This window comes from Hyla sarda, chromosome 12, assembly GCF_029499605.1.
Source record: "Hyla sarda isolate aHylSar1 chromosome 12, aHylSar1.hap1, whole genome shotgun sequence".
Classification (NCBI taxonomy): Eukaryota; Metazoa; Chordata; class Amphibia; order Anura; family Hylidae; genus Hyla; species Hyla sarda.
The window spans coordinates 17,947,846-17,960,345 of NC_079200.1; the positions used below are offsets into that span (position 1 = coordinate 17,947,846).

The window sequence follows — 12,500 nt, forward strand, 5'->3', positions numbered from 1 at the left end:
CCCTATTCAGAGGGTGCAAATACATTGTCTTATGGGACTCTGCCAGGGAATTAAAAACTGTCCGCTATTGGGAGGTGTCCGCTAAGGGAGATTTTACTGTATGTATTTATTTCATTACCTCGTATGTCAGAATTCCATTACTCTTCTCTTTAGGTTACATCATTGTATGGCCAGTTACATTATGATCATGGACACGTTCACACTCAGTACTGCTGTGGCGGCAGGGAGCTTACACTGTGCTTAAACCTTGTTACCTCTGGTGCAGAATGGTCCTTCATAGCCGGTTCCATTGCAGTCACAGGTGTAATGGCTGTACCTCTCCACACAGCGGGCGCCGTTCTGACACTCCATCTGGGGATATTCACAGTGACCGGTGCAGTTGGTCCTCACCCCTATAGATTCGTTGGCCTTGCCTTCTAGATCTAGCGTCACACCATTCATTCGAAGTCCCCGGAGACATCCAATGTAAGGTTTCATCCTGTAATCTGCTGAACCTGATAATTTTAATGAACACGGGTGAGATGTCACATCACACAGTCACAACTACTACTCAGATTTGGCTTTTGTTGCTAATTTCGAGCTCATTTCAAGTCCACCCATTATTATATGTTGGTGATTTCCTGATTGTTGGTGGTCCCATCGATCAAGAGACTGTGGATCCCATGTTCCTCGTTCTTCTTCACTGCACTGATCTTGTATGGAGCAATGGTCGAGCATGTGCACTGAGGCTTCATACAAAGTCAATGGGACCTCTGCGTGCACTCGGCTACTTCCATCAGTCCTATAGGCTTCGAGTGATAATGCCAGTGCACGTGCTTGACTGCAGCTCCATGTAAACGGTGATTGATGATTGATATGAACAGAGGTGTCAGCAGAGAGCACTGTGGTCAGACTGGAAAGAACTACACAACTTCCTGTGGAGCATACAGCAGCTGATAAGTACTGGAAGGATTACGATTTTTTAATAGAAGTAATTTACAAATCTAATTTACCAGTTGATTTAAAAAAAGAAAAAAAGAAAACATTTTTCCACTGGAGTACCCCTCCAGGAATAGAAAAACATCCAGGAATAGAAAAACAGAGCTCATTTCTTACAAAAACAGCTACACATCTGTCCCCATGTTATGTGTGGTATTACAACTTGGCTCCATTCACTTCAATTGAACTGATCTGCAGAACCACACCCAACCTGGAGACAGACTGGGAGTGGTTTTTAAAAGAAATTAGCTCATTTTTTTCTATTCCTGGATAACCCCTTTAAGATCAGTAACAGCAGCACTCTTGTCCATGGGTTATGTTTGGAATTGCAGCTTGGCCCCATTTGCTTACATAGAATTATGGGTTAATACCAGGCACAGGAACAAGGTGCAGGTGCTAGACACATTGGGGGAGATTTATCAAAACCCATCCAGAGATAAAGTTGCCCACTTGCCCATAGCAACCAATCAGATCGCTTCTTTTATTTTGCACAGGCCTTGTTAAAAATGAAAGAAGCGACATGATTGGTTGCTATGGGCAACTGGGCAACTTTTCCTTTGCACAGGTTTTGATAAATCTCCCCCATTAAATCTGCTTATGAGAAACGAAAAGGAAACAAGCCGGAACTCCAGATTTGTGGCTTTAAATATGGTTCAGCTTTCTTCAGAAATAACTAAAAACATTCAGGGTGAACTACAAATATTAACAAAGATATAAGATGCTTCTTCTATGGTTCTCTCTTATATAATCGGAGAGTTACATTTGTTTCTTAGACCGTGAAGAAGGTCAGAACACGGTATAGTTACCAGTGGGGACCTCAGGGATCTATATTGGGACCAATTTTGTTTAATATCTTAGTGATATTGCAGAAGGTCTCGATGGTTCGGTTTTGGTCTTTTTGCGGATGACACAAAGATATGTAACAGGGTTGATGTTCTTGGAGGGATCCACCAAATGGAAAAGGATTTGGGTAAAATAGAGGAACAGTAAGAACTCTGGACACTGACATTTAATGTGGACAAGTGCAAAATAATGCACCTGGGGCGTAAAAACCCTTGGGCGAAATATAGAATATGTGATCCAGTCCTGACCTCAGTATCTGAGGAAAGGGATTTAGGAGTAATTATTTCAGAAGACTTAAAGGAGTACTCTAGTGCAGAGTATTCCTGCTCCGTCCTGCCCGGGCTGCAAAATAAATGAAAATAAACCCTTCCTCACCTTCCTGGGTTCCCGCGGAGCGCCGCTACAACTGATCGGTCCTCCGGTCCATCTCCTTCATACTTCTGTGTGAACGAAGCGTCACATGGCGCTCAGCCTATGGCCGGCCGCCGCAATGTTCTGCCTCGGCCCATAATAGGCTGAGCGCCATGTGACGCTTCGTTACACACGGAAGTATGAAGGAGATGGACCGGAGGACCGATCAGCTGTAGTGGCGCTCCACGGGAATCCAGGAAGGTGAGGGATGGTTTATTTTCATTTATTTTGCAGCTCGGGCAGGACGGAGCAGGAATACTCTGCACCAGAGTACTCCTTTAAAGGTAGGAAGACAATGTAATAGAGCAGCAGGAAATGCTAGCAGAATGCTTTGGTGTATAGGGAGAGGTATAAGCAGTAGAAAGAGGGAAGTGCTCATGGATGTATGGGGAGAGGTATAAGCAGTAGAAAGAGAGAAGTGCTCATGGGTGTATAAGGAGAGGTATAATCAGTAGAAAGAAGTAAGTGCTCATGGATGTATAGGGAGAGGTATAAGCAGTAGAAAGAGGGAAGTGCTCATGGATGTATAGGGAGAGGTATAAGCAGTAGAAAGAGAGAAGTGCTCATGGGTGTATAAGGAGAGGTATAAGCTGTAGAAAGAGAGAAGTGCTCATGGATGTATAGGGAGAGGGAAGTGCTCATGGATGTATAGGGAGAGGTATAAGCAGTAGAGAGGGGAGTGCTTATGGATGTATAGGGAGAGGTATTAGCAGTAGAGAGGGGAGTGCTTATGGATGTATAGGGAGAGGTATTAGCAGTAAAAAAAAGGGAAGTGCTCTTGGGTTAAAGGATCTTAACATGTATAGAAGAAAGAGAAGACAGAGGGGATATGATATAAATGTTATATACATAAAGGGAATCCTATAAAGGAGGAGAGGAGATTTATATAGGAGAAAGACTACCACAAGAGGGGAAAGGTTTGTGCAGTAATATCAGGAAGTATTACTTTACTGAGAGAGTAGTGGATGCATGGAATAGCCTTCCTGCAGAAGTGGTCGCTGCAAATACAGTGAAGGAGTTTAAGCATGCATGGGATAGACATAAGGCTATCCTTTATATAAGATAGAGATAGGCATAAGGCTATGCTTAATATAAGATAGGGATAGGCATAAGGCTATCCTTCATATAAGATAGGGATAAGCATAAGGCTATCCTTCATATAAGATAGGGATAGGCATAAGGCTATCCTTCATATAAGATAGGGATAGGCATAAGGCTATCCTTCATATAAGATAGGGATAGGCATAAGGCTATCCTTCATATAAAATAGGGATAGGAATAAGGCTATGCTTCATATAAGATAGGGATAGGTATAAGGCTATGCTTCATATACGATAGGAATAGGCATAAGGCTATCCTTCATATAAAATAGGGATAGGTATAAGGCTATGCTTCATATAAGATAGGTATAGGTATAAGGCTATCCTTCATATAAGATAGGGATAGGCATAAGGCTATCCTTCATATAAGACAGAGATAGCTATAAGGCTATCCTTCATATAAGATCGGGATAGGCATAGGGCTATCCTTCATATAAGATAGGGCCAGGGACTACTGATAGTATTTAGGATATTGGGCCGACTAGACGGGCAAAATGGCTCTTATCTGCCGACACTTTCCATGTTTCTTACATCTGATATGCGTTGTTTTTCTTATATTTTTTAGTTCACCCTGAATAGTTTTAAATTTTCTTAATATAGCTGAATAAATGATTTTTTAAGCCACAAATCTGGAGTTCTGGATCTCTTTCTTGAAGTTTCCCGTTCCTTTCTTATTAGCACTATTGCAAGCCGGCAGCAACCAGCAGTGAATTTAGGGGTGAGTGGAAACCCCTTTTCTTTGTTTTTGCATTTTACGGTTACTCCGCTGCCCCAGCATTTGGAACGCTTAGAGCGGGCCCCCTCATGATGTCACACCACGCCACCTCAATGCAAGTCTATGGGACGGGTCTTGCATTGAGGAAGCGTGATGTGATGTCACAAGGGGCGTGGCCGTGACATGAACGAATGCTGGGTGCTGCACATTGATCGTGGGGGTCCCATCTGCAGTACCCCTACAATCAGGCATCTTATCCCCTATCCTTTGGATAGGGGATAAGATGTATATTGGCAGAGTACCCCTGTAAATCCACTTACTGTAGTAAAGTTCCGGTTACATACTGTACAGTATAACCTCCACTCACCTACATAAAGGGGCCGATCGTACGAAGTGTTCAGATAGGTCTGCAGGGGGAAGTTGCGGATCACCCAGGGCATTTTGTCCACCTTCAGACGGGCAAGTTTGACGTTCATTTCAGCTTTTACCTCGTGCCATTCGTTGTCATTCAGAGGGGACGGATATTTCACCGTCACATTTTCATGACCGTTCCCGATATCATAGATGAACACAAAGTCTCTTGTTGCTGGAGGAGAAGAGAAAGTGTCACCTGTTGTCTCATACAGGACGTCTTCGTTTTAGAATGAACACAATATCTTACGTTTGTCACACACGAACTATTCACTTTTCTACAGACAATATATGAATTTTTTTTATGGCCATAGATTCTCACCAGTCATTATATTTGAGTATATTGGCAAATTTGTAGCCTAGAAATACGCAGGTCTGGGAAGAATTTACATTGGTGGTCTCCAGCCTGTGACTGACTAGCTAAACTCCCAGGGACGGTTCTGCCTATAGGTAAGATAGGCAGCTGCCTAAAGCGCCCACCTGATGGGAGTGCCACTCTGCAAGAAAGTTAGTGGCCAGCTAACATCTGAAGCCTCTGCTCACCCGAAGCACCCGCCCAGTCAGTACCACCGTGTCACCCCAATAGTAAGGTAATTACATGAGGAGGAGGTTTGTTACAGTGTGTCACCCCAGTAGTAAGGAGATTACATGGGGAGGAGGTTTGTTACAGTGTGTCACCCCAGTAGTAAGGAGATTACATGAGGAGGAGGTTTGTTACAGTGTGTCACCCCAGTAGTATGGAGATTACATGAGGAGGGGGTTTGTTACAGTGTGTCACCCCAGTATTAAGGTGATTACATGAGGAGGAGGATTGTTACAGTGTGTCACCCCAATATGTAAGGCGATTACATGAGGAGGAGGTTTGTTACAGTGTGTCACCCCAGTAGTAAGGAGATTAGATGAGGAGGAGGTTTGTTACAGTGTGTCACCCCAGTAGTAAGGTGATTACATGAGGAGGGGGGTTTGTTACAGTGTGTCACCCCAGTATTAAGGTGATTACATGAGGAGGAGGTTTGTTACAGTGTGTCACTCCAGTATAAAGGTGGGGCGTGTCAAAGGGTTGAGTCAATGGGCAGGCTCAAGGGATGGTAAAATGAGCTTTCGCCTAGGGTGGCAAAAATCCTTGCATCAGCCCTGTCAACTCCCAGCATGCTCTGCCACTGAGGCAGCCGAGGAGTAGTAAAGGAAGAAATGTTAAGGGTTATCTAGTTTTACATAGTGATTGTCTATCCTCAGGGTAGGCCATTATTATTATGAAAGATGGGGTCCTACTCCTGGCACCACCACCAGCAGGTGACTGAAGAGACTGTGGCAACCGTGCAAACTCTATGCTTCTTCTCCTACCTGCAATCGCTGTACTATCTGTAGTGGCAGTGTAAGGTACTGCAGCATTATCCCTTTTTATTTTACTTCTTTTTTTTTTAATGTATTAACATAAATAAGCGTTGGTAGAAAAAGTCATGGAAGCCTCAAAGAAGAATCAAAACTAAGAGCCTTCAAAAAATTAAAATAAATAAATATAAATAAAATAAAAAAAGGGAAACACACCACAAAATCCCAGCAACAAGTCCATCAAAAACAGCTTGGAAGAAGGCCAAAAAAAAAGTGAGAGGAAAAGACCAAGAAAAGACTGAGGAGAAAAGAGGAAAAAGGAGAAAAGAAGAGAACAAAAAAAGGGGGAGATCAGGTGGACACAAGAGCTTTAGGTTCAACTGGACCCAGTAGGATCATGTTCAGAGAAAAAGGTCCCGAGCAATAACATCCTCCATACGTTAAATGTCTTCCACTTTCGGTAGAGAGACTTGGAGGTTCCAGGTGTCTCCACGTTAAGGGTATACAGGCTTGAATAGTGTCAATTAGATGGTGGCCTCTGATCTACGGTAAGAGTCTATTCACATGGCAGAATTTTGGCTGGCGGAATTCCACCTCAAGTTGAAGGCCAAAGACTTCTATGGGATTCCGCATTCCCATTCACACTTCTGAATTTCCGCTTGCGGAAATTCAGAAGTGTGAATGGGAGTGCGGAATCCCATAGAAGTCTATCGGCTTTAACCTGAGGCCGAATTCCGCCAGCCAAAATTCTGCCGTGTGAATAGACCCTAAGTCTTTACTTGTATAAAAGATGCTGGAGAAAAGAGCATAGTCTGTAAAGGAGGATCACTCTCCAAAAAGAGGTCTGCCAGAAAATGCTTCTTGGATCGCCATTAACATTTTGGCCTTATCGAGCACCCATCCGGTGGTGTGCACGGTTACATTGTCCGAAACAAATCTCATTCTCGGGCTGAGAGAAAGTGAGGTTGAGGTCGGTCATGAGGGGATCCCAACAAAGACATGGTCTGAGACAAAGAGGGCACAGGCCGTACAAAGAGCTTCAAAAACAGTAGGGAGGGAGGATATAAAGCGGTGATGCTGCTGACTTCTCTAGAACCCCAGGGGACATGGGTCCCAGAGTCCCCTCAATAAGACCCCCAACAGAGTTCCCTAAGAGCAGGGCCGGCTCTGGAAAAGTAGAGTGCCCTCTTGTTATGGGGGGGAGGCGCCGCCGCCCTGCCTGTCTCAAGAAAGACAACCATCATCCGAATCACTCGCTCAGCCAGCAGCCTGAGAGGAGGAGGTTTGTTACAGTGTGTCACCCTAGTAGAAAGCTAATTACATGAGGAGGGGGCTTGTTGCAGTGTGTCACCCCAGTAGTAAGGTGGGGCATGTCAATGGGCAGAGTCAAGGGGGCAACTAAATTTGCTTTTGCCTAGGGTGGCAAAAATTCTTGCACCAGCCCTGCCTGAGAGCCGAGCCCCATTGCGAAGGGATTGGGATTGATTCTTATGGCATTCTGCTGTGGCCTACGGAAGAAAAGCTGGATCATCCAAACCAGTAAAAAAGCTCCTGAAAACAGGGAAAAGAGGAGACCGATATGGAGATATGTGCCTGGAATAGATGAACTTACCCCACAGTCTCCTCAACTTTAAAACTGTGTGAGGAGACGAACCCAAATGGTAGAAGGAGGGGATCCAAGGGGAGCGGCCAAGGGGACCGGGAACAGGGCAGATTCCAGTCATACCCACAATTTAGAAGCATCATGTCAATGCCAATATATCAAGTGTTGTCGCGTTCACTTGTATGAGACGAAACTGCAGTACTTGTCAATACTAACAGTGCAGCAACTGCAGGTACAGTGCGCTGTGGTGTTTGAGCACTGCAGGGACCACCACCGATTTTAATACTTCTGGCCTATCCTTAGGATAGGTCATCAGTTTTTAAAATTCTAGATATCCCTTTAAATGAATGCATTGTAAGACATGTGACATGAGTAGTGGTCAGGAATCATATTTCCCCATATGTAGAGATTAGGTTTCAAGAAGCACGTATACCATCCGGGGAAAGCTGGGTGAGATGTGGGAAATCCAGGATAGAAAACTTTTGTTTTCCACCAGAGTACCCCTTTAAATGTCTAGCAAACATAGCTTGTTATGGACTTTTGTTAAGTCCTGTTTTTTGGCCTGGATTTTTATGAATGTTCCTGGGCAAAACCAGGTTTTCAGATAAGCACCAGATCAGCACAGGTGCTGAAGAAAACTGGTCACTGGGTGTGAAAACTAGCTGAAAGTAACCAGACTCAGATAGGCGTTGTACTCCTAAAGTAGACTTTGTTACATGTGCAGTGGTGTGAGGTAACACTTTTTAAAGGAATACTGTAGTGGAATATAACTTATCCCCTATCCAAAGGATCATGGATAAGTTCTAGATCTCCTGTACTGGGCCGTGGCAATCCGCAGGAAGGGGGCATTCCGTCCCGCATGACGCGATGACCAACACGCTCCCTCCATGTATCCCATATAGATACTGTACATGGAGGGAGTGCGTCGGCCACCGTGTCATGCGGGACAGAATGCCCCCTTCCTGCGGATTGCCACGGCCCAGTACAGGAGATCGGACTGCTGGGACCCCCTCCACTACAGTACTCCTTTAAAGTTTGTTCTGTGGAGTGGCCAGTAGTAGGCCGCCTGTATATTAAGGGCCAGTTAAGTGTTTAGATAGTGCTGGACAAGCAGCTCTTGGTTTGTTTTATGCAAATGTGAATTTGTATTTTGTGTTGGGCAAAAAACTGCATTAGAAGCCCTGCATGAAGCCCTGTGTCACTGTCTCTGTCTGGTGTTTTATGCCGTTTGCCCATTTCTACCGAGCTAAACTCCCACTAGTATACAAATATCCTTATTGTACCATTATATATATATATATATTTTTTTTTTTTTTTTTTTTTTTTTTTTTTTACGTTTGTGTATCCTAAATCTATAATTACTTGAAGAAACCTGTACAGACAAAAAAAATTCTATGTTCTAGACTTAGTCTGTCAAGTGATGATTTTTGCAGCAACATGTAGCTATGCGGCTGTTAAGGTTCTGTGTAGCACTCGTGATTTACCTGTGGGGCACTTACCATTGTTTTAACCTGCGCAACCAGGTGCTGACTGGCAATAAGTATAAAATACAGTGATACCTACAGCCAAAACGACCCACGTAAGACCCCCGTACACCTAGCCTTGGTCCCCCGTACACCTAGCCTTGGTCCCCCGTACACCTAGCCTTGGTCCCCCGTACAAGTAGCCTTGGTCCCCCGTACACGTAGCCTTGGTCCCCCGTACACGTAGCCTTGGTCCCCCGTACACCTAGCCTTGGTCCCCCGTACACGTAGCCTTGGTCCCCCATACACCTAGCCTTAGTCCCCCGTACACCTAGCCTTGGTCTCCCGTACTCCTAACCTTGGTCCCCCGTACACCTAGCCTTGGTCCCCTGTACACCTAGCCTTGGTCCCCCGTACACCTAGCCTTGGTCTCCCGTACACGTAGCCTTGGTCCCCCATACACGTAGCCTTGGTCCCCCGTACTCCTAGCCTTGGTCCCCCGTACTCCTAGCCTTGGCCAGAGATACTAAGAGCTCCACTCACTATTCAGCTCTATCCTGATGAAGATCTTAAAGTCACTCGCCATGTTTTCTAGAAATGTCCCAGACAAGGAAGTGGTCTTGAAGTAGAAAGAGATGTCCATACTCTGGTCTGGCTGGAAAGTTGGGTAAATAAGGCTGGCGGGTTTCATGAACGTGACCGCGTTCCAGCTATTTCCTGTCATCAAATAAGGAGAAAGCATGAGGAGAAAGGTTTTCTTAATACGGACACCCCTGTATACTTAAGGGTGCCTTATAGATACAACTAAAATACACATCATTCAAGGTTTTAAAGGGGTACTCCACCCCTAGACATCTTATCCCCTATCCAAAGGATCCATAAAATGCCGGGTGCTGCACAGGAAATGTGGGGGGTCCCAGAGTCAGGACCCCCACAATCAGACATCTTATCCCCTATCCCCTTTAAAAGCTCAAATTTCCCCTCTTTTTAAAAAAATAAATAAGAAAAATTCAATGGGAGGCACTTACTATGACCAGTGGTCTCACACACTGGTCTTAGTCTTGGCGTTGTGCCTGTTTGCAGGCATAAGTTTTGGTACCTTCGACACACAAAGGAGGCAACACCCCCTTTCCACTAAGGCTGCCCACTTTGAACTAATTAATCGGTCTGGCTTCAAGGAGACCACCGGCTCCACGTGGTGCAGGATACAAAAGGAATTGAGATCAGATAAAATTGAGGTAGTTTATTTCCCAAATTGCAACGCGTTTCGCTGCGGGAAAGCAGCTTCATCATGATACCTGATGAAGCTGCTTTCCCGCAGCGAAACGCATTGCATCTTGGGAAATAAACTCTCTTGATTTTTATCTGATCTCCATTCCTTTTGTATCCTGCGCCACGTGGAGCCGGCGTTCTCCTTGAAGCCAGACCAATTGAATACCTAGCCTAGCCGGAGGGCTGCGGATACACTACCTCTTGATGCGCTTACCATTGTTGTGTATGACCTTACACAACCAAATCTGGTGAGCTGCTGTCTTATTTCATTTTTATTCTGAGTATCACACCAAGAAGCGCTCTCCCTTTTCTCCCCTTTAGACAATTTACATTTTTGTGTTTTTGACTTTTACAGGTTGTGTGTGGCAGCAGTAAGAAACAGCACAGGGCTCTGTGCTGCCCCCAACATTTGTGTTGAGAAATGCAGGGCTGCTCGTGACCTGGTTCCGGTTAGTTGACGGAAGCTTTGAGCCTTTAAGACTAGATGCACATTAGAAAATGACTGATACGTTAAGAGTACCATCAGCAATGTACACCATAGCGTACCAATTCACTTTGAAGAAATGGACAAGATTCCATTGGTCCATTACTGTAATGTATACTTTTTTTTTTTGCAGTATGTAAATGTGTGGTTTGTTAGGGTACATGGATTTAGGGTAAGGTCACACTGCAAACAGCAGATACAAGAGCGAGCTCCCTGCTGCGGCCAGTACCTCTGTGTGTCCATTTGTAGAGGTGGATTCCCTGCTACGCCACTACGAGTGGAAACACAGAGCTACCCGGCCGCAGCAGGGAGCTCGCTCTTCTGACTGCGCTGGAGCATCCGCAGTGTGAAATATGCCGTATGTGCTACATGTGACCCTGCCCTCAATCAATATTAATTAATAGCTGTAATCTGCAGCATATTAAGTACATGTGAGCACACCTTAAAGGGGTACTCCGCTGCTCAGTATTTGGAACAAACTGTTCCGAACGCTGGAGCCGGCAGTTCGTGACATCATAGTCCCGCCCCCTTGTGGCATCACGCCCCCCCCTCAATGCAAGTCTATGGGAGGGGGCGTGACAGCCGCCACGCCCTCTCCCATATACTTGCATTGACGGGGCGGGGCGTGACGTCATGAGGGGGTGGGGCTATGATGTCACGAACTGCCGTCTCCAGCGTTCGGAACATTTTTTTCCAAATGCTGAGCAGCGGAGTACCCATTTAAACTCAATGAGCCCGCAGTATACAATATATCTGCATACAACGCGTTCAGAAAATCTTCACACTCTTTCATTTTCTTTTTTTACATTTTGTTAGTGCTGCTACATGTGCTAAAATTGTCAAAAAAAAAAAAAAAAGTTTCCCCCCACCATTCTGCACTCGGTACCCCATAATGTGACAATAGAATGTTAGAAAGGAAAAACTAAAATCTTACAGTAACAAAAGTATTCAGACCCTTTACTCAGGCCCTAGGTGAAGTCTATTTGGCATTGATTTCGGCCTCCAGTCTTCTTGGGGATGAGGCCACAAGGTTTACACTATAGGATTTTGGGATTTTCTGTCATTATTCTCTGTAGATCCTCTCTGTCAGGTTGGACGGTGGAAGTCATTTTCAGGTCTCCAGGGAAGTTCCATTGGGTTTGGGCTCTGGCTGCTCAAGGACATTCACAAAATTGTACACAAGCACGTAGAGAACATCAGAAAATATTCTATCAAAAAAGACGCAATGAAAGTCACTGCGCACATTTTTGCTCAAAAAAATACACAAGAAAAAGGGGTAAACTCAATGATAAATGTCCCCCATTGTCCAGAGCTCTGTACTGTACTGCCAGTCTCCCTGTCCCCACAACATGATGCTGCCCCCACCATGATCACTGTAGGGATGGTATTGGGCAGGTGATGGGCAGTGCCTGGTTTCCCCCAGACATGATGCTGCCCCCACCATGATCACTGTAGGGATGGTATTGGGCAGGTGATGGGCAGTGCCTGGTTTCCTCCAGACATGATGCTGCCCCCACCATGATCACTGTAGGGATGGTATTAGGCAGGTGATGGGCAGTGCCTGGTTTCCTCCAGACATGATGCTGCCCCCACCATGATCACTGTAGGGATGGTATTGGGCAGGTGATGGGCAGTGCCTGGTTTCCCCCAGACATGATGCTGCCCCCACCATGATCACTGTAGGGATGGTATTGGGCAGGTGATGGGCAGTGCCTGGTTTCCCCCAGACATGATGCTGCCCCCACCATGATCACTGTAGGGATGGTATTGGGCAGGTGATGGGCAGTGCCTGGTTTCCTCCAGACATGATGCTGCCCCCACCATGATCACTGTAGGGATGGTATTGGGCAGGTGATGGGCAGTGCCTGGTTTCCTCCAGACATGATGT

General features: G+C 45.4%; 1 protein-coding gene across 7 annotated transcripts in view; it reads right to left on the minus strand.

Annotated features, from left to right (window-relative positions):
- CNTNAP1 (contactin associated protein 1) overlaps nt 1-12,500 on the minus strand; it is a 354,100-nt gene that overhangs the window by 28,374 nt on the left and 313,226 nt on the right. For all 7 annotated transcript variants that reach the window (XM_056549087.1, XM_056549086.1, XM_056549085.1 and 4 more), the window contains 3 exons: nt 9,400-9,573; nt 4,415-4,633; nt 255-494 (listed from right to left, as the gene is read on the minus strand). In XM_056549087.1, coding sequence (XP_056405062.1) covers nt 255-494; nt 4,415-4,633; nt 9,400-9,573 — 633 coding nt within the window. The remainder of the gene's footprint in view (nt 1-254; nt 495-4,414; nt 4,634-9,399; nt 9,574-12,500) is intronic.